Genomic DNA, 27345 nt, shown 5'->3' on the forward strand with positions numbered 1-27345 from the left:
TTATGAAGAAATTTGTTTCAGTTAATTAACTGTGGCATATCAATAGGCTGCTTCTTAGCAAAAGTGGCAAGAAAATTTAAATTGCAAAATGCTCTAAATCTTTTTTTGTAGTACAACAGCAAACTGAAGTATGAAGCAATGAAACAATGCAGGATACAGCAAGTTTAACATAATATAAATTCTTAATAAGTGTACAAGTCCTTTGCTTTTCAAACAACTGTGTGTTTATTTCCATATGTAATCCCCTCAATAATACTGTGAGGTCAAGCTGTCTCATTCCTCCTGCTCTATTCATTCATTTATTCATTCATTCATTCACTCATTTTTATTCACTCATTGATACATCCATGCATTCATTCATTCATTGAACAAATATTTAATGAACTCTATGACACAGGTATTGTGCTAAGCACCAGGTATACTACAGTGAACAGAATAGACAAATTCCTGGCCATTATAAAGTTTCCTATCTATAATATAATTTACAAGTAAGCAAATAATAGGCAATTATAAATTTTGATAAGAGTTTACAAAGGAAAACACTAAGTAATTAGGAGGAGAGAGAGATCTTCCAAGGGGAACCTGTGGACAGAGAAGACATCTCTGAAAACATAACATTTAAGTTGAAATGTAAAGACAACAAGAAGCCAGTCATTGATTGTGTGAAGGAGAATGTTTCAGATATAACAAAGAGTGAAGGCAAAGGTACTTAGGTAGGAAGCCCTTGGAACCTTGGAACCTTCTAAAACTGAAAGAGATCATTGTAGCTAGCACTAATAAGTGACTTAACCTCTCGCTCTAACAATACCTCCCATAAGCATTTTTCAATGAAGCATAAGATTCTATTAGCTTAAAATATATATTGGAAACATTCTAGCTCTTCTACCCCTACCACTTTATTGAAATTACTCTATCAATGACTTCCTTGTTGAATGATCTATTGAGCACTTCTCAGTCCTTAACTCTGTTGGTCTCTCAGACACATCACCTTTTAAATATTCTCATTTTTCACTCAGGAAAGCAAAAACCCTTCCTTGAATTTGCATCTCTTATCACCCGCCAACCTCCCACTCATCTTCATAGGCCAACTAGACATCTCTACTGAGGTGTTAAAGACTCTTCAAACTTCTCCAGAATGGATTTCACGATCCTACTACTACCGTATCTAAAACAAACCATTTCTAAAGTCCCCAGATTCAATAAGTGATAATTCTACCCACTGTTTCATGCAAGCCATGGAACTAGGACTCATCCCTGACACTTCCCTCCCTCTTGCCCTTTCCATATACAATTCATCTCTATGCCCTGGTATGTTTACTCCTAACTATCTCATATCTGTTCATGTTTCTCCATATCTATCACTATTCTAATTCATGGTACCACTATTTTACACCTGGACTTCTGCAAAAGCTTCAGAACTAATTGTTCTGTTTTTAATCATACCCTTTTTTCCCCCATTTTCCTACCTGTTCTCCACATAGTATCCAGAGTGATGATTTCAAAATTCAAATATGAGCATGTTTACCCAATCTTCTCCCCCTCTCCAATCTATGTAAATACGTCAACAAAATCATACACATTTTCTGGTTTGTGTCTCCCTCCTCAATCTCTTCTCCCACCAAGATGCCCCTAATATATTCTCTGCACTCCAGTCATACTGGCCTTATGGCTCATCAGAAAGATCACTTTCCCTTCTGTGATAGGATCTTTGTATATGCAGTTTCCTCTGCCTGAATAAACCTCTTCCTCTCACTTCCCCAGGTTGATCCTACTTTTTAAAAATAAGCTTAATAAGCACTGCCTTAAGGAAGCCTTCTCTGACCTCCCACTCTACATCAATGCCTCCTCAAATGTACTCTCAATACACCATGTACATCTTCTCTGTAGCACTCATCAAAATTGCAACTTTATCTTCACTTATGTAATTCTTTAATTTATTGCTGCTTCCTCTTTTAGGGCAGGGACTATGTATGTTTTCTTACACTATGAATTTATAGGCTCTAGTACAGTGCCTGGTACATACTAGGTAACTTGTAAATATTTATTGAATTAATGAAGGAAAAGGGGAGAAAGACAAGTGGATAAATGGATTTGGATGAATAAAAAGAATAATGGTGACGTGCTACAGAAGGCTCAGCCTTGTTTAAATGATACATGTTAAGATGATTAACTATAGGCAAGAGAACAGTTCTTCTGACAACAGGAAATTTAAAAATTTCCCTCTTTTCCACTGGTTTTTCTTTAAGCAGACAGTTAAAAAGAGAACATTTCCTTTCATCTACAAAAGGGCACATTTCTGCTGCCAAGGGCTCTCCTGGAGGCCTGCTCGTGTTGATTTGGTGGCCAGTTTGGGCTTATTCTGTCTACATAGTATAAAGCTACGGAAAGCAAAGAAATTCCCCAGACCAGGGATTGATGGGGAGGAAAGGCATGATTTTCTATCTATTCTACAATTGTGTAAGATGTGCCTTACACTCTGTACAATATTTTGCCCCCTTTAGGAGTGGAGTTGTAAGTAATTTTTTCATTTGTTTGACTTAGTATTTTATGTCTGAGAAACATAAATTCAAGGAAAGCCACTCATATAAAAATCAATTCTCAGAAAAAGTACTCTAAATAATGGAGGAAAAGCAAGTCAGTAGCTTCAAACAACACTAAATCATAAGAGAAGGAAATGAACATTGTACTGGAGTTTTATGTATGTCATCTCATTCAATCCACATACTTGGGTCAAAGAGGTGAAGAAAGTTACCAGATTAAGTAAGAAGTGAAGTAGGATTCTAACCCAGTTGCAGGTGACTCCAAAGTCTATGCTCTTTCTAGTGTGCTTCAAGTAGTGCAACCAAGAATAAAACCTAAGTACCCTGATTCTCCAGTGAGGCATCAGGGAAGATTGTATTCCCTTCCACAGCCCAGTTTCCTTCCCAGATTCTGTGGCTGCCCTGATGCACAAGGGACTGAAATAGATGAGATTCTTTTGTTGGTGTCTTATAGGTCTTCTTATAGACCTCAAGCTTTCGGAGAGCCATAAAACTTCCATTCCACGTATACTTTAGAAAACCGCTTTTGGACATAGAATTTGGACATTAAGTTTTAGCTCAGAATGCATTTTTGCTTCCAAGTTATAAATGGAGTACAACTTTTTAATGAAAATGCTGACACAACCTAAAGAACAATGGTGTATAACTAACTCAATTGTAGAAACAAACTCATTCTTTCAACAGAGTATTAGCATCTTTAGAGAGAGGGTATTTATACGATGTATTTAATTAAGTTGTGGACGTTAAATTATGCAAAATTTTTAGTTCACCAAAATGCAATCTAAAATAGCCATCAAGATCAACTACCATTTTTTTCAGTAGGTTGGGAGATTTAACCAATCTAGACTTGAATGGCATTGATTTTTTTAATGAGGTGTTTGTTCTGAGTTGGTTGAAAATATATGGGTCAGTAAATGAAATATTCAAATGTTTGTATACATTTTTCCTCATTGCTGTAACAGACAAATGGTTGTTCTAAAACCTGCTCCTTCTCCACCCACACCAATCATGCTCAGGTTTGGGGTTTTGATTAGGTGCATTTGTTGTACCTTTCATCACTGAAGCCACTTCCATCAACCCAGGCTGGGAGGGGCTGTTTTTATAAGGCAGTCATGGGACTATGCTGCCTGTTGCCAACAGGACCTTCTTGAGCAGCTGCAGCAATTAATGTTCCATTTCTGTGTCAAGTGCTGTTAAAAGTTTTCTTTAGGCCAAAGTTTGTCCAAACATTTTGTATAATCCCACAGAGGTCTAGGGTAGCTGGAGGCTACTTTGAGAGGTTTGGCATTGACGCCTGCTCTGTATTGGTTGTAGGGAGCTGGCTGTTGCTACAGACATGTCCTCATGGAATAGCTTCCCCTGTTTGGACTACCTGAGGCTAAATCTAATGAGGCAAGCCTAAGCAGGGGATGAGCACAATCAGAAGAGCAGCACAGAAAGTCAGAATAGTAAGCAGGTGCTAGGAAGTCTTTGACAAGAACATATCTATATCATTTTTGTATAATTCAGGCATCTAAATAACATTTCTTTTTTGTTATCTCCTTAGATTTCTAGGTTCATTATAAATAATTTGCAATGTGCAAAAAAAAAGCACGAAGAATAAATATTTTGAAAGGCCTATAATCATTACTACTTAAAGTACACTCCTGTTCATATGTTGTATTGCCTTCATTTAAATGCTAAAGTTGTGTGATATGCCCATCCCCTGAATATTGTTGTAGGAAAAGTGTCTTCAAGGAGATGTGTGCAGTATGACGTTTCCAAGGTGGGATTATTCACTTGGAATAACTGTCATTCGTGACTCATATCTGTAGCTGGTCTGTGAACAGCCACTAACATCCAAATCAAGAGCACCTAATGATGTCTATGTTTGTTCCATAGTGATCTAAGAATCTCAAATAAAAGAGAAGCTAGGGAGAGATACCCAAGAGAGTTCATAAGACATGCATTTATTTTCTTTCTAGAAAAGGAAGGGAGAGTCCATCATAATTGTGTTGGACTTTGCACTCCATAACCAAACCAATCATATATGTTTCCAGAGGCTCTTTCAACACTCAGTGCTGGAACCCATTCTCCCATAATACTTTTCAGGAACTCAAGCAGCCAAAACAAATACAGCAATGGCTCTGAGTTCAGAAACAGCTTTCAAATATATTGAAATTGTAATAGAAATCAGTCAGAAAAAAAACTAAAACTCTATGCTTTTCAAAAGAAAATTAACTCATTTAAACATTCAAATTCCATACCTTTTGATTACATCTTACACTATTTGAGGTAAGTTGAAAGTAGGCCAAGCTGTCAGAGTTCATTGCTGAAGTACCTTTGTGGGCAAATCGAGATCTTAAACTGTAAACATCTTCAGAGTCCTCTAGTGCTGATAATGTCACAATAATAACAAAATTAACATGTATAAAGGACCTACTATGTGCCAGGCACTGATTTAGACATATTGCACATATTGTCTTCAATTCTGAAAATAATCTTGCAAGGTAGGTATCTATTAGTACTCTTGCTTCACAAATGAGAAAAGTGAGACGAAGAGATATTGAAATGCTTACTCAAGTTCATACAGCTAGTGAGAAAAAGATCTCAACAAGTTCTACTTGACTCCAAAACTCATGCCCCTACTACTATGTAGCACTCCCTGCTTAAGTAATGAGTTCAGTAGGAAGAATGTTAATCTGCACTGAAAAGCCCATGTGATGACAATACATGTCAATGCCTTGTACTGTTAAAAATCAGTGACAGTACAACACCCAAGGCAAATCTCCTTTCGTATATTACCAGGGCTGCCTGTTTCGCTATTAGTCTCTCTCTCTGCTGCAACACCACCTTTATCTCCACCATAAACCCAAGCCAACACCTCAGTTACTTAAGTTGGAGAAGAGAGAAACCCACTACCCTGAGAGTTTATACAAGCTGAAACATGCCAGCTATCTGCTCCTCTATCAAAATCATCAAAGAAAGAGGTGCTCACAAACATAAGTCTACCAGAGAATTAAAGTTTATCCTTTAAAGTATCATATGTTTTTGTATTTTGAACTTTTTTTTAATTTGCAATTTTTTTAGTAGCCACAGAAGTCACAAAGGTAATTCTTCTCCAAAAACTTTTGGACATAATTTTAGTTTTTATGTGTTGACTCAAGGCCAACATTCATGCACATCAGTTAAAATATTAAGTTGCAATATACCAATGCCTCGCCACTGAATTACCTCATAGAGTTTAAGGGCTTGTGCTTGCTTTTGACATTTGTTTCTTTCCTCACTGCCAGCTGTCACTTCCCATGGCTGCTAATATATTAGGTTTTAGAAATGCCTCCTCGTGAATTCCCATACACCTGCTCTAATTATCTGGATCTTCTAATGGGTTAGGTAATAAGTAGCTATCATTATTAGAAATGTATCTAAATAGGCTCAGAAATAAAGTATCATGGGTCTCTCATGTTGAAACACGTGCCTAAGAAATATTAAGAAGCTCACAAAGTGAGGTCATAGAGTAGGTATGTACTCTGTAAATGAGGTGTGAGCATTGAAATATTTATTTAGTCCACTTCAACATCATTTTTGTTTATTTCTAGATGATTCTCAGTTTATACTACATAATTCAGGTTGGTGGCTACTAAAAAGTAATATGTTGTTCAGTAAATATAGCTGAAGCTCCCTTAAGTCAATGTCAAAGAGAAAAAATATTCAATTCTTCCAGGGATTTTCCTGGACACAGAGACAAAGCCCTTGAATCCATACATTCATCACAGTATAGCATTTTGTATTCTCAATAATTCATAAATTATTGAATCACCATATTCTACATTAACATCCTTCTACAAACCTGTTAAAAATAATGTAGCCTATAGCTCTGTCATGAAATGATCTCTGAGAGAACATTTCATATTCAATTCCTACATCAAATGATGAAACCAAAAAGAGGGAAGATAGAGCTTTGCAATCCTCTTAAAGAAAACTCATTAGTAACGTTCCTTTATCTCTGAATGGAAAGACACAACTAAATTGCTAAGCAGTAAGGTTCATAACTCGATTTACATAGTGGTTATCTACATGGGCTTATTCTCCAAACAAATCAGTTAAGATTAGATATCCTGACAGTATGATGAAGGAAGACCTTCAAATGTGCTACTGTGGCTGCCAAGATGGTTGTCCAACCATGCAATGCAGAGAATCCAGGTGGCACCTTCCATGACATAAGGCTCAGTTATTGAAAAACCAGTCTCTTCTGAATTCATTATTTTCCACAGCAAACTCAAGAGCATCAGTTTGCTCAGGAGAGATGGTGAATTATCTCAGAAACAGGACCAGATTGGATACCCAAAGGATTCATCTGGCTCCCCTACATACTGGTTATGCGACGCCAAGAAAGACATTTCACTTCTCTGAGCTTCAGTTTTTCTCATCTGCCAAACAATGGAAAAACTAGCTTTTGGCAAAGTCAAGTGTAGATTGTGAGTAGGTAGATTATGCTTTCAGGAATCATAGAAAACTTCTGCTTAGCATTCTTAATAGAAGGCTAAGGCATTCTTTTAGCAGATGAAAAATTTAAGTGTTAAAAACAAATATCAAAACAAACACCGACAAACAAAAATCCCCCTTTCATGATAAAAACACTCAACAAACTAAGAATAGAAGAGAACTTCCACAAACTGATAAAAGGCATCTTCAAAAACCCCGCAACTAACATCATATTTAATGATGAAACACTGAATACTTTCTCCTAAAATCAAAAACAAGACAAGAATGTCTGCTCATGCCAATACTATTCAGCATTATACTGCATATTCTAGCCAAGGCAATTGGGCCAGAAAATGAAATAAAAGGCACATCGAGATTAAAAAGGAAGAAGTAAAACTACCTCTTTTTACAGATGGCATGATCTTGTACATAGAAATCCTAAGGAAATGACTAAACAAGGATTAGAACTGATAGGTTTAGCAAGGTTGCAGGGTACGAGATCAATAAACAAAGATTGGTTGTAGTTCCATACACAAGCAATGACCAATTAGAAAACGAAATTAAGAAACAATTCAATTTATAATAGCATCACAAATAACAAAATGTGTAGGAATAAATTTAGCAAAAGAAATGCAAAACTTGCACTCTGAAAACTACAAAATATTGTAGAAAGAAATTTGAAAGATATCTAAATAAATGGAAGACATTCAATGGGATCAGCAGATTTTGTATTGGTAAAATGGCAATATTCCCCAAATTGATCTACAGATTCACTGCAATCTCTATCAGAATCCCAGCTGGCTTTTTTGTAGAAATTGACAAGCTTATCCTAAAATTCATATAAAAATAAAAGGGAGCCAAAACAGCCAAAATAATCTTGAAAAAGGAAAACAGAGTTGAGGATGCACACTTCTTTAACTCTCTACAAAGCTGCCGTAACCAAGACAGTGTGGTACCAGGATAAAGATAGACACATGGATCAATGGAATAGAACTGAAAATCAATAAACAAATGCTTACATTTATAGTCAATTGATTTTCAACAAGAGTGCAAAGGCAATTAAATGGGAAAAAATATACTTTTCAACAGATGGTGCTGGGACACTTGGATATCCATAGACACTATACACAAAAATTAACTCAAAATGTATCATAGCCCTAAATGTAAGACCTAAAACTATACATCTCTTAGAAGAAAATATAGGAGTAAATTTTTGTGACCTTGTTACGTGAAGCCTTTTTTAGATATGATGCCAAAAGCACAAGTGACAAAAAAAGATAAATCAGACTTCATGAAAATTTTAAAATTTTGTGCTTCAAATGACACTATTGAAAAGTAAAACGACAGCAGCTGGCCCCGTGGCCGAGTTGTTAAGTCCACACGCTCCACTTTGGCAGCCCAGGTTTTCACTGGTTCGGATCCTGGGTGCGGACACGGCACCACTCGTCAGGCCAAGCTGAGCCGGCGTCCCATATGCCACAACTAAAAGGACTCAAAACTAGAATACACAACTATGTAGTGGGGGGCTTTGGGGACAAAAAAGAAGGAAAAATAATAAAAGAAGATTGGCAACAGTTGTTAGCTCAGGTGCCAACCTTTAAAAAAGAAAAGTAAAAAGACAATCCACAGAATGGTACAAAATATTTGCAAATAATATATCTAATAAGGGATTAGTATCAAGAACAGATAAAAAACTCTTACAACTCAAAAATTTAAAGACTCAAAAAAACCAATTAAAAATAGGTAAAGGATCTGAATAGACATTTCTCCAAAGAAGATAAATGAATAGCCAATAAATACATGAAAATATACTCAGCATCACTAATAATTAGGGAAATGCAAATCAAAACCACAATGAGATACCACTTCATAACCATTAGGATTACTATAATAGAAAAGACAGATAATAACAAATGTTGATGAAGATGTGGAAAAATTGAAACCCTCATACATTGCTGGAGAGAATGTAAAATAGTGCAACTACCTTACAAAATAGTATGGCAGTTCCTCAAAAAGTTAAACATAGTATATAACCCAGCAATTCCACTTCTAGGTTTATATCCAAGAAAATTAAAAACATATGTCCACAAAAAACTTGCACATAAATAGTCATAGTAGAATTATTCATAATATCAAAAAATGGCAAACAAACCAAACATCTGTCAACTGATGAATGGATAAACAAAATGTAGTATACCCAAACAATGGGATATTATTTGGCAAAATAAAGTAAGGAAGGACTGATGCATGCTGCAACATGGATGAACCTTGAAAACATTATGATAAGTGAAGGATCCCAGTCACAAAAGCCACATATTACACAATTCCACTTATCAGAAATGTCTGAATAAGCAAATTCATAGAGATGGAAAGTAGATTAGTGATTGCTAGGGACTGGAGGGAGGAGGAATGAGGAGTGACTGCTAATGGGCATGGGGTTTCTTTTAAGATCATGAAAATGTTCTAAAATTGATAGTAGTCATAGTGGCACAACTCTGTGAGTGTACTAAAAATCATTGAATTGTGACTTTAAATGGGTGAATTACACGGCGTGTGAATTATGTCTCAGTAAAGCTGTGGAAAAAAAAATAAACACTGATGGAAAACAACAACCAAAAACAAAATCCCAAACAACCATAGGAAAAATCTCAAAAGGATCTACATTAGTTCTGTGTTCTATGAGATCTTTGGCTGCATGGCAGAAAAGGAGAAGGAAGGAAGAAATAGATGAATTCTGAAGCCCACTAATCAGTCACGTTGGGCAAAGAGGGAATTCTAGGGAAATACTAAAAGGTACAGAAAAAGGAAGCTGGGGACACTGAACATAAATTTTGCTCACTTCAGTTTTACCTTGGGCCTGCCTTTTGCTCAGGACTTATTATCTACCATTCCTCCATTTAGCTTCTTAGATCTTGCCAACAACCACAGAACTTGCGACCTCCATCTCTTTGCCCAGAGCATTGTGGGTATAAGTTTACATGTCTTCTGTTCTACACCCTGTGTAGTTTCCATGTGTGCTTACTGGGAATGCCCTTTCATCTCTCCCATGACCCAACGCCTCCCCATAAATACTGTGAATTCCCTTTCTGGGTATGTTTCAAAGATCAGTGTAACAAAATTATTTGATATGAGGACTGCAGTTCCCAGCAGACTCTTTCAACCTAGAGAGGAAATTGGTATAAGTCTAAAATACTACTATATGGGCCAGAAGAGAGGAAAAATAGAAATGTATCTGTTGTGTCAATCTAGTCTTCCTCATACTCTCCTTGGTTTAAAGCCTTTGACTACAGCAAAGTTGGAATCAGAGCCATTTCACAGAGCTCACATTTCTTAAAGTGCATTGTGAATTTTCTAAGATATTTTCCTTTCTAGATTCTTTTCTAATCCCATGGCTACCACCCATATGGCCAGATGCACTCTAATCTCAGTGCAGCCCACCTTAAGGCTCTGTACTCTGCAATTTTCTGTGATTTTCCTAAAACTGTGATCATCTGATACTGTCCTGACTTTTTGTTCTATAAGGGGACTGCTGATGGTATGAAAACTTTGCCCTAAAAAACAAAAATTGTATCCAGTCTTTGGAAAGATAGTACTTGTCAAAGCCATCCAGGGTGTAATTTCCCAGCAGCAAAGTGAGCCCAGTGGGTGCTGTGTTCATAGGAACTCTGGAAACACCCAGAGAGCAGACACAACATTATTTATTTTATGACTGGGTTGGACATTTCTAAGGGCCATGGTCTGATATTTACGTGGGCTGTATACAAAATGAGGTCACACAATGAACTGTGGAGAAAATAAAAGTGGGGGAGAAGCTACAAAGGAGAAAAAGATCTTTAGACTGTTATAGAATAGCTTCTGCACATTGTATTAACTGGTTTCAATTAGAGTAAATGATCCCGACTGTGGGTAATGTGACGCGGTCTGGGAGAGCACGCTGAAACGATTAACACTTTAAAAGAACATCTCTGGTTTCTTTGAGGAACGTCTGTTTTTATTGATTTCCCATAAAAAAAGAAAAATTACTTTCATAATCCAGAGAAACATGGTAGGGAAATGTTAAAATGTTTTTAAATTAAAAGGAATATCCAGCCTCACTCCTTGAAAACGGCCTTATGTTACTCAGAATACAAACATCTCTTGTTAATATGACACTCCTATATCATCAGTTCCTGCCTGTCAGAGAGCAAAATGTTTCTTTTCAAGAGCTTCAAGATTTCCGCTTTCAAAGTCTTAAAGAATTGTATATTAACTCCTGGAAACTTTTCTTGTGCCAGCCTGAATCCCTTTCTGAAGAAAGGTCCCTCCTTCTAAATAAATCTAAATGAAATCCCTAAATTAATAACAAGTTACTGCCTGTTTTTTATGCTCTTCCTCACTAATTCATCCTGCTCTGTTCACTCCTTCTGAAACGACCTATCCTTCATCTTTCTTTTCTCTTACTACTTATCAAGCAATCACTATGTGCCAGATGCTATATTAATATTTGCTATGCATTATCTCATGTAAATCTCAAAATATCCTGTTGAATGCATAAACTCAGAGAGATTAAGTAAATTGTCAAAAGTCAAATGGCTAGTAAGGGCAGAGTTCATATTTTAACAAGACTGTTATTCAATTCTAAAGCTTATATATTTAACTATTACCAAATATTGCATATTCTGTCTTCCAAAACCAATCTTGAAGCAAATCTCCATTCCAAAAATTTACAGCTTTTGTACAGACCATTTTATAGCATGTATTACCCAGTACAATGATTATTTACATGTATTGTTTCCTGCTTTATCTTGAAGAATCCAAGGGTCACTTACAACTTACAAAATGTCCTCAGTAAATGCTTCTTGAATGAGTAAATGACAGTTGATGTATTCAGAGTGCAGTGTTCTAATCTGCAAATGCTTACATGATTTTTGAAAATATTTCACATACCTATTTATGGGTGAATATTATCTAACAATAGAGATACATAGATATAACAATATCCGTGATAAGCTCCATAATAGCAGGGACTTTATTTTCAACTTGGCTTTTAGAAACACCTCTCGTTGCATTATTTTTTAACTTTCAGCAACTAAGAGGTGTGCAAACATGCAAAGAAACACTGCAATTATTCTAGACAAATCGTGTCTATTTATATATCATACATCTAGTTAATAAAATTGAACATTATAGCCATTTCTAAGTAATACCCAACAACCAAGGATTGTGTTTGGGGACATTCCTCAAAGTGATTAAATCCATAATAGGCCATACCTATACTGAGTGGTCAAGAGACATGCCACGAAATGCAGCAGTCACTCAAGCCTCCTACAGCTGGTCAAGTCTAAGGTTTTTTATTATCAAGTGCCAGGAACTAATTCTTAGCCTAGTCACTCAATGCAGAGATCTGCCTGTCTTCACCCAAGTCTCAGAACCTGTGGGCCTCTTCTTATTTGTTCATAAGTGGCAGGGGTTTAGGTTACCACTGTGTTCATATTCATGATCATACAAACCAATAAGCATACAACCCAATTAAATTTAAAGTGGAGAGGTAAGGAGAGGTATCATTCTAATACTGAATGTAGTCATACAAGGAGAGACAAATAAATAATAAAACGATCACACTTCTTACTAGGGAAGATATTTCATTTATAGCTATTCAGGAAGTACAATTAAGTCCATGTTTCTGTATAATTACTGGGGGTAAAACTTCTATTCCGCTTGAACCTCAATCTGTACATTATAGTCTCACTAAAAGGAAAAGCCTTTAAAAATACTTCTTGGTCCCATTATTACAGACATGTAGAGTGCCAAAAAAGAGAGGATCTAGGAAGAGATTGAGTAAATAGTAACAGAAGCCATTTTCAACACAATACGTAGCTGGTGACAGGCATTTGCAAAGCAATTTGGAGAAAGAAGCCTTCTTAGGAAAACCAATGATAAAATCTCTACACTTAAAATGAACCTGGGACAAATGCACACACACAAAGACTAAGACTTTTTTTTAAAAACTAATAAAGCGCTATAATAAGGATACAATCATTCCAGAGAAAAACACCAAGGAACAAGAATAGCACAGTAGGGTGAAGAATGTAGAAAAGAATCAACTGAACTTGAAAAATGTTCAAAGATAACAGAGACTATCTATTTATTACGAATGTAAGTATGCATTAATTTTTTATAATCTGCTTCAGTCCATGGAGGATTTGACAGGCAAGACATTCTCTTAAACACATGAGGCTAATATTTTATCTATTTACTGACAGATAAGAAAATGGAAATTAATATCAAAACTATTTTACATATCTTATGTAGCTTTTTTATATAAATATGTTTATGCTAACTATAAAGTTAACTAGCCACATTTCTCATTCTATAATGTGGATTAAGTCATTATCAAATTATCCTTTGGCCAATTTTTTATGTACCTAAGTGTTGTAAATAATCAGATATTTGGAATGAATAGACTATTATAAATTATCAAAATCCCAGTGTTCTGAGTGCTTCTTCTTGTCTGAGACTACTACTCATTACATTAGCTCTAGTGGGAACTCCATAAATGTTGCTGACTAGAGATTATTAATTAGGGGTTCTTTTTTCTTTGGCTACAAATAAATCAAAGAACATCAAACTCCCCCAACCAAACAAAATAAAACAAAACAAAAACTAGAAAACTTGAGGAATAAAGTAACTTGTTGATTATCAGCAAGTTATTGAGGTCTTTTTGCTAAATGAAAGAGAGATTTGAGTAAGCAAAACCACAGAAGGGTAGATATAGAGTAGCTTCAGGGATCTAAGCAAGTGAGGTTCACAGAATTTTTTCCAAATTATCGTCATTCATATGATTCAGTACTGATGACTACCTGTTTCTATCTCTCTAGTACAAATTTCAAATTCCTGGGAGAGAGAATCCAACTGGCCCAGGCAGAGATCAGATATCTACCCCTGGATCTCTCAGTCATGGCCAAAGGCAGTTTCAATAGCCCAAACATGGCCACTGGGAGCTTACCTCTGCGGGTCGGGGTTACTCACAGAGAAAGCAGAATCATTTTGGGCTGTGCAACTCCTCCAGAAAGTGTCTGCCCTACTGAGAGAGGAGACTACTTTTAAGTAAACGACAAAGGAAATCTGTGAAACCAGCGGCTCCCAACTCCATGGCAGAAGCAAGAAGAAACATCTACTTTCTGATGCTCTCTCCTGACCACAAAACTGAATCAGACTTTAATGTTGGCATTTCTAACTTTTGATCTTCAGGAAGGGTCTTAAATGTAGTCATCTATTTAATACTTAATGTTCTACAGCAGGAAGATCTCATCTGGGATTCTTGGATCCTAAGGGGTCCAACTCCAAGGTAAATAATGAAAGATGAACTATTTTTAATAATCCAAAAGACAAAATTCAAATAATGGATTTACTTGTGACAAGACTGCACAAATTAACTAAAATGTCAAATTTCTTTTCATTTGGGCTGAAATGATCAGTGCAGTGAAGGAGTAGTTACTAATCAGAAATTCTTATTGGTGTTACACATGGATATGTTTGATAAAATAGGAACACCATCTTATTTATCTTTGTATCTCTAGCAGTTGGCATAATACCTGACACAGCTAAATTGAACTACTACATTTTGTCTAGTTTGAAAACAAAAGTCCTCATAACACATATTCAATGGTACACAGTGAAGGAAAAATGTAAAAGGACCCTTAGAGGTGAGAAATGGAAACTACCCACCTAAGAAGGTAAAATAGTACAATTATTCCTCTTCACCAAGAAATGTGAGAGTTGTTAAATAATTTACTAAAAGCCACTAAAGAGGAAATCAACAGGTTGAAAATTCATTCACTAAGCCTGAACTCACAGAGCTCCTACCATGTAGCAGGGATTTACCTATGTGTAGGTATACTGGGACCCTGAAGAGCATATGGCCTCCTTGGAGAAATAGACATATAAATCAGTAATTATGAGATAACATCATCAGAGATACAATAAAAGGAGTGATTGATGAAGAAACAGAATTATGAAAACTCAGACTTTCTCTGGCATCAGCAGAGTCCCTAAGCATGCACTCCCCTCTGACCATCTGCTCACAAAAGTGTGACATTTTTATTCTCCAAGTCTCTGGCAAGTCTGGGCTGCCTCCACACTACGGGAATGCCTCCAAAATTTAGCATCATCATCTCTCCTTTAGTAAAGGTTATCACACTTTCTCTTCCTTCCACAGATAAACAAACAAACAAACACAAAACAAAGAAAGAGGCTTCATTCTCTTATACAATCCAAGTGAAAAGTAGGTTCCCCCAGGCATATTGGCTTATAACACAGTCATAAGTCTTGCTATGATAGTCCAGCTGCACCTTTCAGCAGCAGTACCTCAACAACACATGCAGATATTTAGGAAGCTCCACATACCACTTTACATTGCCTGCAAGGTGGGTCAAATGAGGGGAATGCCCAAAAGGTAACTAGTGAACTTCTTATCCCCATCATTCACAAATTATTTCGTGACAGGCAAACTGTCATTTACAGCACACACAATTCCCAGAGGAACCATTGTCATTTCTATCAGGCAACGTATGTATAAAAGATATCATAAAAATCAGCCATTTTCTTCACTTACTTTGGAGGACAGTCAAGTAGAATGAGTTCATGAAAAGAGAGTAAGTGTGGCTGGGATCTATTCCCAACTTTACAACTGATGTACTATTCTATTCTCTTAGCATTTAAGTCTCCCATTTGTAACACAGGAATAATGACAGAATATCTGTTTATTTATAAGGCACTTGAAAATTCTCTGATGGAAGATTTCACACAAATTCAGAGACTATTATTATACCAGGAAGATCTGAAAATTGCAAGTTTGTGTACTCATCACTATTAAATGGTCAACACAACAATGGCAGAAGAAAAAGCATCCTTTTTTAAGGCATCTAAAATCAAGTATTGATGAATATGCAGCAATTGGGAAAAATATATGTGCAAATATATCCGTTTTAATGACAATTCAAATCTAATTAATCAATAATCTATTTAGATAAATCCTTTGCAATTTATCTTGACTCCAAAAAAAAGGCATAGAATCTAATCACAGGTATTTCTTATAAAGCAGCACTTTCTGAAAAGACATACTTTCTCCTTTCAGGAGGTTTGCTCTACTCTAGAATTTCAGAGAATATTATAGCCCATTACACTAAGATTGTTCCAAAATATAAAAATCATTGTCCTCCAATCTGGCCAATCTTGGAATAATCAAATAACCAAACTTACGGTACAATGGTGGACAGGCATCCAACCAGGGGCTTCCACTGAACAATTCTGGGCTGGGCATCTGCCTTGGTTTTGCTGCAAATAATTAAAAATGATGTTATATTCTATATATTATGTGCAGCATTATATACTAGCTGACATGTTTATCATCAATATGTTTATTACCATATTTACAAGTATTGGAGAAGCCTTTGAGAATGATTTTTTGGTGCAGGGCTGTAGAAAACTGGGTATGCAATTTCTACTCTTATCAAGGCATAAGAAATTATCCCTTGCTTTTTGTACTGCTCTAAGGACTAGGTTTTTGCCACCAGGCTTCCTCAGCAGCTTATCTTTTAGGTCCTAATAGGAACCTCGGAGAACCCTCCAAGAACCCTCCTAACCCAGAGGCAGAACTGGTCTCCCCTCCTCCACACTCCCAGGCAACACTGATACATGCTGTACCCTGTGAGATCACTTGAGCTAAGGTATAGAAAGACTTGTTTACTTGTCTCCCCTTCCAGACTGTGAGCTAGCAGTGATGATCCTCTCTAGGGCACTTCATAGAACCCCAGAATGTAGAGTTGTACAGATAAATTTTAGAGGCCTTTCTTGTTACATCAGAAACTGAGATGCAAAGAAATCAAACAAGGAACACAGAGATTTGACATTCGAAGCCATTTGCCAGGCACTTGTTTTTATATAAGAAATTTATCTCTAGCTAACCTATCCTTTTTTGTAACTGCTACAAATTCACTTCTAATTGGCTTTTTAGAAAAAACGAAGTGCTTCCCTTTAACCAACAATACTCTTCCATCCCTTTAATAATGAGAACTAATTAATGCTAAAAGGGGAGAAGGTGATTCTAGTAAAACATCTTTTATATTTTATTTATTTTATTGTAACTCAATTATAATATAGACATATTAATAATAATCATAAAAACCACAGCAGTGATTTACTGAGCTATTAAATACACTAGGGATTGTTCTAGACCCATTGTATTATCACTAGTTGCCACAACAACAATAGAAGTATCATTATGCCCATTCTACAGGAGAGAAAACTGAGACTCAAAGAAGGTAAGCAATTTGCCTGAAAGTTACCCTACAAGAAAGCAGCATAGTTGGGACTGCAGCAAGAACCTGGTTGACTCTGCTGCTCATGCATGTTCCTTCTATGACAAACTACTCTAGAATCTTTCATTTTCTATCGGTTTAATGGGGCTTAAGACATATCATCAACTAATATGATTTCATCTTATCAATGATCCTAAAATTTCTAATTTAACTGGAATAAAACTCAGCTCTTGTGCTAAGAATTCTTTCTTGTGATTTGTAAGCTTTTTAGAGCAACTTTTATTTATCTATTTTAAAGTCATCACTAAACTCTGAAGTGCTGTTTGAGTGACTATTGATAAAGTCACCATTAAAATACACTTAGATCATCAATCTCAATGCTCAGTTTTCTTGTTTAAATCAAAATATCACATACAGTACAACAGGGTACATAATGTGCACTGGACTGGTGTCAGACAACCACCATTTCAAGCTAAGCTTGACCGTGTGCTTGTTGCCATGAGATACTCTAAGTCTCAGTAGCCACATCTGTAAAAAACTGTTAGGATCTTGCCTAATTCATAGGAATGTTATCAGATGACAGATATAGATTCACCTCAGATCACTATGACAATTTGTAAGGATGCTACCAATGAGAACAAACAAAGGTACAGGACAATTTTATCTCCCTTTTCTAATAGCTTAAGCCAGATAAATAAAATTTATCTACATGTAAGCTTAGGCCTTTTGAAAATTAAAAGCATTACTAAAATGCCAGTTATTATTATTTCTAATTATGAGAATTCATACCAAAGAATGTTAATGGTGAGGGATATCTCCTTTGTAACAATTCATAATTATTATAGTAGTAGTAATAATAAGCTTGTTTTATATCTAGATAGTATATATCTTTATGGAGCACATGGTAAAGAGGCAAAATTCAATAAATAAGTGAGCTGTGCTTGGGTGGAGGAATACAAATACTCATAAAATGTGATGGGAGGTATAAATAAGGAGTGTTTAAACTCCTTTGGATACACAGCATAGAGTGAAGAAAGACAGAAAGCTCCATTATTACAAGAGTTGGATACTAAGGCCTCCCCATTAGTTTTTTAATCAAGCAGATTAACAATATGATTACACAGGGAAAGACACATAAAAAGGCTGCTGAAGATTGATGCCATGAGAACATAAATTATTTTTTAATCCAGAGTGTATAACTAGAAAAAAACAAGAGTGGAATAGAAGTTAGGATCTTGGATTTCAGTAGAGTGTTCCCAATTAATCTATCTGTGGAATTTTGGGAAAGTTATTCTAACACTTTAATCCTCACTTTTATCATGGGTAACATGAGAGGATTTTATTAGATCCACAATTCAATGTGGGGAGAGGAGGTGTCAAATTCACTCATGGATCTTTTCCAAACCTCATATTCCTCTTGAGATTTAATACGTCCCCTCCAATGGGGTATACCCTCCATTTAAGAATCCCTATTATTCTGTGGTACAATTACCATAGGAGATGGTTATTCCTCTGTGAGTTAGAGTGATAGCAAAGGTTGAGAACTGCTGGATCAGATGGTCTCACAAGACCTTTCCACTCAAGTGTGGTTATTAAAAACCCCAACCTCAGGTTTTACCTATCCCTTCACTCTACCTCTAAAGAAGACAAGATCGAACATGGGTTGAAGGAACTGCCACAGTAGGTGAACAAAAGGGGTTAAAATTGTCTTTTTCCTAGAAGTTTTCATTCTCGTTCCTCAGCATCTTTTCTCTCTGACGTTTACTGCGGGCATTGTGATACGAGAGAGTTTGGAAGATAGCAAACTATTTGGCAGACCCTCAGCTCTTAGAAGGCCAATTAGAACCAGTACAAATACTAGGGAAAAGGACTCTCCCAAGTCTACGTTTCAGTTAACTCTGAACCCCAAAATCAAGAGGGAACATTAGAATTCCCTCAAGGGCTAGTCCGGCTCTCCAAGCAAGGATCTAAGTTAGAAGTTGGTGACAAATTTCCCTAAAGACAGAGTTTTCCCTTCCCTTTCTCTCTCTCATCCACCTACCTCGTACATTTACACCTGTAGATTGTTAATATGTGACTTGATCAGGATTCAGGGATCTGCACTACTAACCCTGAAAAAAATACTCTCTTAAGAGACAAAACTATGACTGAACTTTGGTCTGTTAAAAATATTATGCTGTTTAGACAGGTTGATGTCACCAAGTCTCACATCTTCCTTGCTTGTCTTTTTCTGACTTTAACATCATGACATATTTCATTCCAGAATATCCTGAGCAAATGAGCCAAATATGCTGGACAATTATACCTCAGATGGATTATATAAACACGTAACTATAAAGAACGTGAACGGTGACAAACACTTGACAGAGAAAACTTTAAAGATTTTCTTCTCAACCCATCTCATCCCCAGAAACAGTGGGAAATTTATTTGTATATCAGGGTCTTATATTTGTTAGAGTACTTTGGAGTTTACAAAGTGCCTACATAGAAATTTAGTCATTTAATCCTCAGAACAAGTTTGTGTGAGAACTGGTGAGAACTGATTCATCCAAATAAAATTTTGACCTAAATGCTATTTCATTCAAAATAGCATATTCTTTTGAAAGCAGAGTAAGCTTCTGTTGTTCTGTTCACAGTAAAATGTGTCTCATAATCATAGTCTTTTTTTCTTGGGTTGAGAAGTGTTGCATGATAGTGCTGTACACATATTCATTCATTCATTTATCCATCCATTCACTTATCAAACATGTATTACATGTAAGTCACCATGCTAGTATATACAGAGTATATAGAGAGAGTATATATAAAATTTAGATATATAAAAATTTAAATAATAAGCCTCACTCTCAAAGAGTTCTCAACTTTTTAGGAGATATGATACAACGTGTTACATTTAAAACAAAGTTAAATACTAGGACCATTCATTCATCCATTTACTTGGTCAACAAACATTCATTGAGAAATTATTATGTGCCAGCTATTGTATTAAGAATAAGGATATAACAAGATTCAGTCTCTGCCTAAAGAAGTTCTCAGTCTAAGAAAAAAGACTAATAAACATGCAATTATAAAGCAATATTGCTGATAAGGTATAAATAAAATGACATGGGCAGATCAAAAAGATCCATCTCACCCATTTTGGTGGCAGGAGTAAGGGATGAACAAGAGTTATGGAAAATTTTACAGAAGAATCGAGGCCAAAGGCAAGAATGTTGAACTCTCCCTGGCTAAATCAATAAGGGCTTCCTGGAGGAGACAATTCAGTTTTCCAGTAAAGCTTTTAGGAGGGGAAAGCATGAGAACAGGGCCTTTCAGGCTAAAGGTACACCATACATCATCTGACAGTGCTGAATCAAGGTATTCTCAGACTTGGTTAGGAAACCCCTCAATTCTGGGCCTCAGAAACCTAGGATTGAGGGAAAAGAATGATTTTTTGCTACACAGAGAGCTGACTTCAGCCTTCGCCTCATCTATCCCTACTCCACAATGCATTGGACAGCAAGGTGTGTGACAAATAAGTCCTACCGAGGAATGAACCTGGAGGGATCCAGTCTTGATCCTATAGAAAACACAAGAGGTTCTTCTGAGTTTAGTCTTTGAAAAGCTCTTAAGTTGTCTCTCTTATCTTCCTTTAAACTCTCAGATGTTTGACAGATGAAGAAATACATTAAAACTAAGGGGCAAAACAAGTGGCTTTTTGCATGGCAGAATTAAAACGACATGTTGTAATGTGTGTGCAAATTGACTGTGAGCTGTAAAGTACTTTATAAGTGTAATGAATAATTATATTTAAATTATTAATTATTATAAACATTGATATGATATTTATGAGTTAATTCTTATTACTAACATTAGTTTCTGATTTCTGGTCCAATATATGCTCCAGTAAGTACATCAAGAGTTAAGGAAATTTTCAAACAATTTGAAAAAAACAACTCCCAGGATGCCTCCAAATCATTGATTTCACAGATATACAGATATAGATATATTGTGTATATATATAGACATATAATGTATGCATACATACATACATATATGTTTGTGTATACATGCGTGTATAAATAATTTTACTTGGGCAAATAAAGGTTTTCATCCAATTAGTCTCCTTATTTGCCATAAAGACGTGTAATTTCAGAGTAAGTTGTTAAAAAAAGGAGAAAATCAAATTTTTTTTGATGCAAAAGTACAATATAGGTAGAAATATATCCACAAAATGATACATTGGACGTTCTGCTTAAGACATCAAGATGTGATAAAAATGAGTTTTCAAAGGAGGTGCTATAACTTTCAAAGGAAATTACCAATAACCACTTTCGGGTCTCTGAACCCTTATCTACGATGAGGGTATACAAGGGTGGGTGATTGGAGATTTCCAAAAAAGCGGGATTTCTTTGGAGAGAGGCTGAAAGGAGTCTCACTTTTCACCTAAAATTAGTGAAAGAGACTTCAGGCGGTGTACATCTAGCACTTGATATAACTTCCTCAGATTTGGGATGCCAGTATAGTGGGATCTGACGTCAACCTAAAAGGTTCATGAGTGAGATAACTTGGCAAATTGGTTATTGCCTCAGGAGAGGTGGTTTCATCTGGGCCAGCCTGCACTCTCAGAGTTTGTCAAAACAAAAGAGCCATCCTGGAGCCATTGTGACGTTTGCCAATACAACCCTCTGTGTGGAGCAGACTGCTGTAAAACCTGGGACTAAAGAAATGCATTATCTACATTATAAATTTAATCAGAGGGGTCCAGAAAGGGAAACTCCCTAAGACCCACAACAGGGTACATGAGAGAAAGAGTTTAAAGCAACACTGCCTGTGTTAAAATCCCAGATCCACCAATTACTAGCTAGGTGACCCTGGGCAAGTTGCTTAACCTCTCTTTATCTCAGTTATGAAGATTAAAGAAATTAATACAAGTAAAACGCGTACAAATATTTCTATACATAACCAGCATGATGCAAGTGTTAGCTATTTTCTTTGATTTTGTTATTATTATCATTATTATTATATGTCAGGCTCAGAGTGCAAAAAGTAAATCCCAGCAAAAACAGTAATCCAGTCTAATAAGAACTTTGTGCTCTCCACTTTTTACTTCACTCTCATGTTCCAAAACTGGAGGGAACAACCACCAAACAGCAAGTGAGAAAGGAGAAAAGAAAAGCCCACAGTATCCCCTTCTCCCGAAGCAGATGTCCTGTCTGAAGATCCCATAGTAGGGAAGAGAGAGTCTTTAGCCTGGAAAAGTGTTCAGAGTTTTCGTTAATATTAGAACTGAACAATTTTAATTACTGATTTGAGACTGTATTTACGATTTTTAGTGATTGTAGGACTTTTAATTCCCTGCAAATGACTGGAAATTCATGGAAAGTCATAAGATTGCCTAAGTTTTCATGTAGACAGCAGGGTAGGGATTAATAGCACTAAGAAGTTTTAAGCAAACAATGGGTAGCCCCAAATAAAGTGGCTTCTATTATTATATCCCATGAGTCCTGCTTGTTCAATGTATCAATTACAGATGCAAAACATACAGTGAGTGTTAACCTTTTTCATTCAATTTTGGACATAATTCTTCTTAATTCTTCAAGATACAACTTCATCCCTTCCTGGGCTTATCTTCCTATTTACTTCTTTTAGTTTTCTCAGGTTTCAAAGATGTTTAAAATAAGTTGGCCTGATTTGTTTCCAAAGACTGAAGCCATGCTGGGGAGTCATACATTTGCCTCCTCTATAAATGATGAAAAGGCTGCTGATCCATTGTCCATAGGATGTTGAGAATCAGAGTTTTTCAGCAGGCAGTCATGGTGGTAACGAGTCATGCTCACGATTTTCCACAATTTCTTGCGACTCTAGGCAGATATTTGCCCATGTTAGCAGAGGTGCAATCTGTGGCTAACTAGTGCATAAGAGGATTAAACACTCTACATTAAAATAACATTCTAACAATCTGGCTACCTGGATTAATTAACTATGATAAGTGAGATAGGCTCTTAATTCTCAGGTTGTCCACATTTAAAGATTTATTATACACGAAGGCCAATGTTATAATTTGACATTTTATGATATCAACAGAGAGATGGCCCCTGGACTTAGATTCAGAAGGCACTTTCTAGATGTAGAATGAAGTGATATTTATTGAGCACCTATTAGATGCTAGGCACTTGACGTGTTGTTAGCTCATTCTATCATCACTTTAACCATGAAAGGTAGTAGAGAGGAGTGTTTAATACCATGAGGAATCCACTGGACCTGGTTAGAATATCAGATTTTTTACTTTCTAGATCTGTGACCTTAGATAAGTTTCTTAGTCTCCAAGAGTTTTGGTTTTCTCATCCATAAAATGGAGAGAATAATATCCAATTTAAAGGATTTTTATAAGGACTATATAAGACAATACATGTAATATATTTAGCCCAGGATCTAATATATACTCTAATAGTAATAAGATAAATATATTTATATTATATTAAATTATAGAAATATTAACATTTCTCTTCTTAGTCAGGGATTTTTCTCCTATGCCACTTAGCTCCTCTAAGCCTATGTTCTCACCAGAGTATAAAATAATAATATTTATCTGACAAGATCACCACAAAAATTAAATGAGAAAAAGTATAAGAAAGTGCTTAGCAAACATGAGGGATTTTAAATCTCAGTTTTAAATCTAGGTTGGAAAGAACATCTGAAATACTGCAGCAGTTTTCAGATGACTAAATATGAGAACCAGAATTAACTGCAGTCTAGGATGACATATTTAAAATCATTGGTTTGTAAATATTTCTAAAGAATATATTATGGTATTTTAGCATTTTGTGTAAGCGTGTCCCAATAGATACAATAGAGTAATTTAAGCCTCTAAATACAACATTAGAAAACATAGTCTTGTAAAATACATTAATATTTGCATGCTGTCACTGCATCCTACTGACATAACAGGATGAGACAAGAGGAATGCACTACAATTGTACTTTTATCCTTGCAAGAAAAACTTTGGACAATATCCACTACTGTAGTCAATGAGTATTCTTCATTGGCAATCTTATCTATTATATCATTTAAACTACAAACTCTTATGGAAACAAAGCCTGTGATTTCTAAAATAAGCTACATTTTTCTTCCTGACACATTTTTAAATTCATCTGGAAAAAATACTTCTCTTCAATTAACAACTAATGAAAAATATTTAAAATTTCAGGTCCGCAAAATAAGGTCCAACCTTGGAGGAAAGAAATGCCATTCAGAAATAAGATCAAAGCAATTCATTTCTATTCTCACTGCTACCATAGAGACAAAGAAAAAAAAAAGTGAAGAGTTTTAGCAGACTTAATTCTTCCTGAAATTTATAATTAACTACATGGGAAAGGGGACAATTACCATATTTCCAAAGAATAAAGGATTAAAAAAGCTAAGCTTTTGATAATACATAATTACAACCTATTAAATATGCAATTCATATCAATTTGTTCATATAATCTTCTTGAGTTTCAAAAAAACGCATATACATTGGACAATGTTTTCTGAAAAATACACATGGAAAGCCATCAATTTAAATGTACACAGTTCTCTCATCAGAAGTTTTTCTCAGATACTTAAAATTCTGGCAAAGCCTAACACAAAGAAAGGAGGGTCGACTGATATTATTTTTGAATGTGCATTATCTTCCTGACATCTACGACTATATATTTTTGGACAAATGTTAATCAATGAAAGAATGTGCAGGCTTTTTTAGATGAGGTGCCATAGCCAACATCAAGCAGTCAGCCAGGAAAAGCTAGCTATTAGACCTGTCCTCGATTTAAATAGAACTTCAGATTGCTGAGTAAATTACATGTGTATTAATTCAGGACAGTTTTATTTTAAAGGACTAGCAAGAAAGCACTGTAGCTTGAAATCCTAGGAGACTCATAACAAAGACCAGGAAGGGAGAATTTATTTTGCTAAAAATATATGTTTTCACTTATGATGTCTTTAGCAAATGATTTTCAAATACATTTTATCAACAAGAATATCTAGAACTCCTCTTCACATTTTCTAATTAAAACCATACTTGAAAGTAAGTAATTTATTTTTTTGTGGGATATCATAAATATAGCATGATAAATTATATATCTTGTGGTAAAAACATAAAATATAGGAGAGTTAAGTCTTTAAAAAAATTAACACTTTTTGAACTATGTTTCATGAAACAACCAAAATCTCTGCTAGTGCAGCTAATAAATAGTATGATTCATATCTTAAAATTTGACTTTTGGATATTCCTTTTTTTTTTTTTGGTGAGGAAGATTAGCCTTGAGTTAACATCTGTTGCAAATCTTCCTCTCTTCGCCTGAGGAAGATTGTCACTGAGCTAACATCTGTGCCAATCTTCTCTATCTTTCATATGTGGGATGCCACCACAGCATGGCTTAGTGAGCGGTGTGCAGGTCTGTGCACAGGATCCAAACCCATGAACCCCAGGCCATTGAAGCAGAGCACACAAACTTAACCACTATGCCACCAGGCTGGACCCTGGATATTCTTATTTTAAAATGTGAGTAAGTGGTCTTCAGGGAGAATCTCTATTGCTGACTACATTGCTGGAAAGTGATACATTTGATTATTCTGAGGCATTTCTATCTAGGGCTCGCAGAAGAATTTTAAGGAAATATTTGAAAGTACCTAAAAATTTCAACTCAGATCTCAACCACAGAATAACATAACACCATTCAGGGCCCCTTTTGCATCTGTGGTTAGTTGGAGAAATTCCGAGTAATAATCATTATAATAGTTTTTTAAGTTCCTTTTGTGTTACTTGCCGTAAAACCACTCAATGGTGTTGATACACTTCAGTTCTCTAAAATGCAAAGCAATGCAAAAAAAAAAAAAAAAATAGCAGAATGCTGTGAACTCACATTCCCTTCCTAGACAAGTCTGTATTCTGAAAGCTGAGGGCAACATAACGCATCCTACTTTGGGGAAAATAAAAGAAAAAAACCTCTATTATTTCTTCAATTCTTCCATGAACTAATGATTTAGGAGAATAACGTTATTTTTAAATTTTCTATCGTTTAGGTTTCAGGTAAATTTTAATGTTTTATAGTAAAAATATACTGTGTAGTAAAAAATTTACTATACCTTTATTACATTTATGGTGAATATATTATACACATATTATAAAGGTAATAATTTTCCCCAAAACAAGGTTAACTATCATATAATATAAAATCTCTGAGAAGTAAAATGCACATGAGTTGACATTCTTTTTTGAAACTGAAAACCTGATCTGATCCGACTGCTTTAGCTTTTGTTTAATAAAAATGTGGTATTGACTTATAAGTATTTTTATACTTAAATTTTACAAGTTTAAATGATGATCTTTAAGGTTGGTTTATCACAGATGTGATCCAGTTGCCATTTTTTTTGGTGCATGTGAGGACTTTTATCTCTTTTAGTCCATTTCTCTTATACTAAAATGACATTTCAAGTGTCATGTCAAACCCAGCAACTATTCACAGATAAGTTCACCAATTGCCTGTCTGTCAACTGAATAGTCTATCCATCAGAGTACAAAGATATATTTTATAAATTTATAACGAAGTACATGTTATACACACACATACTTATGTGTATATATACATACGTGTGTGCATGTATACACATACATGTGTGAGTGTGTGTGTGTAAGTTGCAGGAAGGAAGCATCTCATCCATTCATTCATTCACTTATTCAACAATGCAATATCTATCAAATGTCTGTTAAATTAAAGAATCAATCAACACTTAACAATATACCTATTAACACCATAGTATGGGGTTGGCTATAAATATGACTAAGAACTTCCTCCCTGTCTTCAAGGAGTTCACATTCTAGCACGAGATAGGCATAAGTAAAAACTAATTGTGCAACGAGATGACAGCTACTACACAGATATAGATATTGTTCTGAGGACATGGAGAATCGCTGGCTCAGTCTGATAAGGCAGTATCAAGGAAGGTATTTACAAAGACATCCGCATTTGATCTGAGTCTTAAAGGTTTAGAAGAAGTTTATTAAGCAAGCACCAGACTAG

At 35.5% G+C, this 27345-nt stretch overlaps 1 protein-coding gene across 2 annotated transcripts in view; it reads right to left on the reverse strand.

The window, feature by feature from the left end:
- Positions 1 to 27345, reverse strand: part of DLG2 (discs large MAGUK scaffold protein 2) — a 1814300-nt gene that overhangs the window by 1402300 nt on the left and 384655 nt on the right. For both annotated transcript variants that reach the window (XM_046685982.1, XM_046685984.1), the window contains exon 5: positions 16245 to 16319. In XM_046685982.1, the coding sequence (XP_046541938.1) occupies positions 16245 to 16319 (75 nt within the window). The remainder of the gene's footprint in view (positions 1 to 16244; positions 16320 to 27345) is intronic.

Source organism: Equus quagga, chromosome 14 (genome assembly GCF_021613505.1).
Source record: "Equus quagga isolate Etosha38 chromosome 14, UCLA_HA_Equagga_1.0, whole genome shotgun sequence".
Lineage (NCBI taxonomy): Eukaryota > Metazoa > Chordata > Mammalia > Perissodactyla > Equidae > Equus > Equus quagga.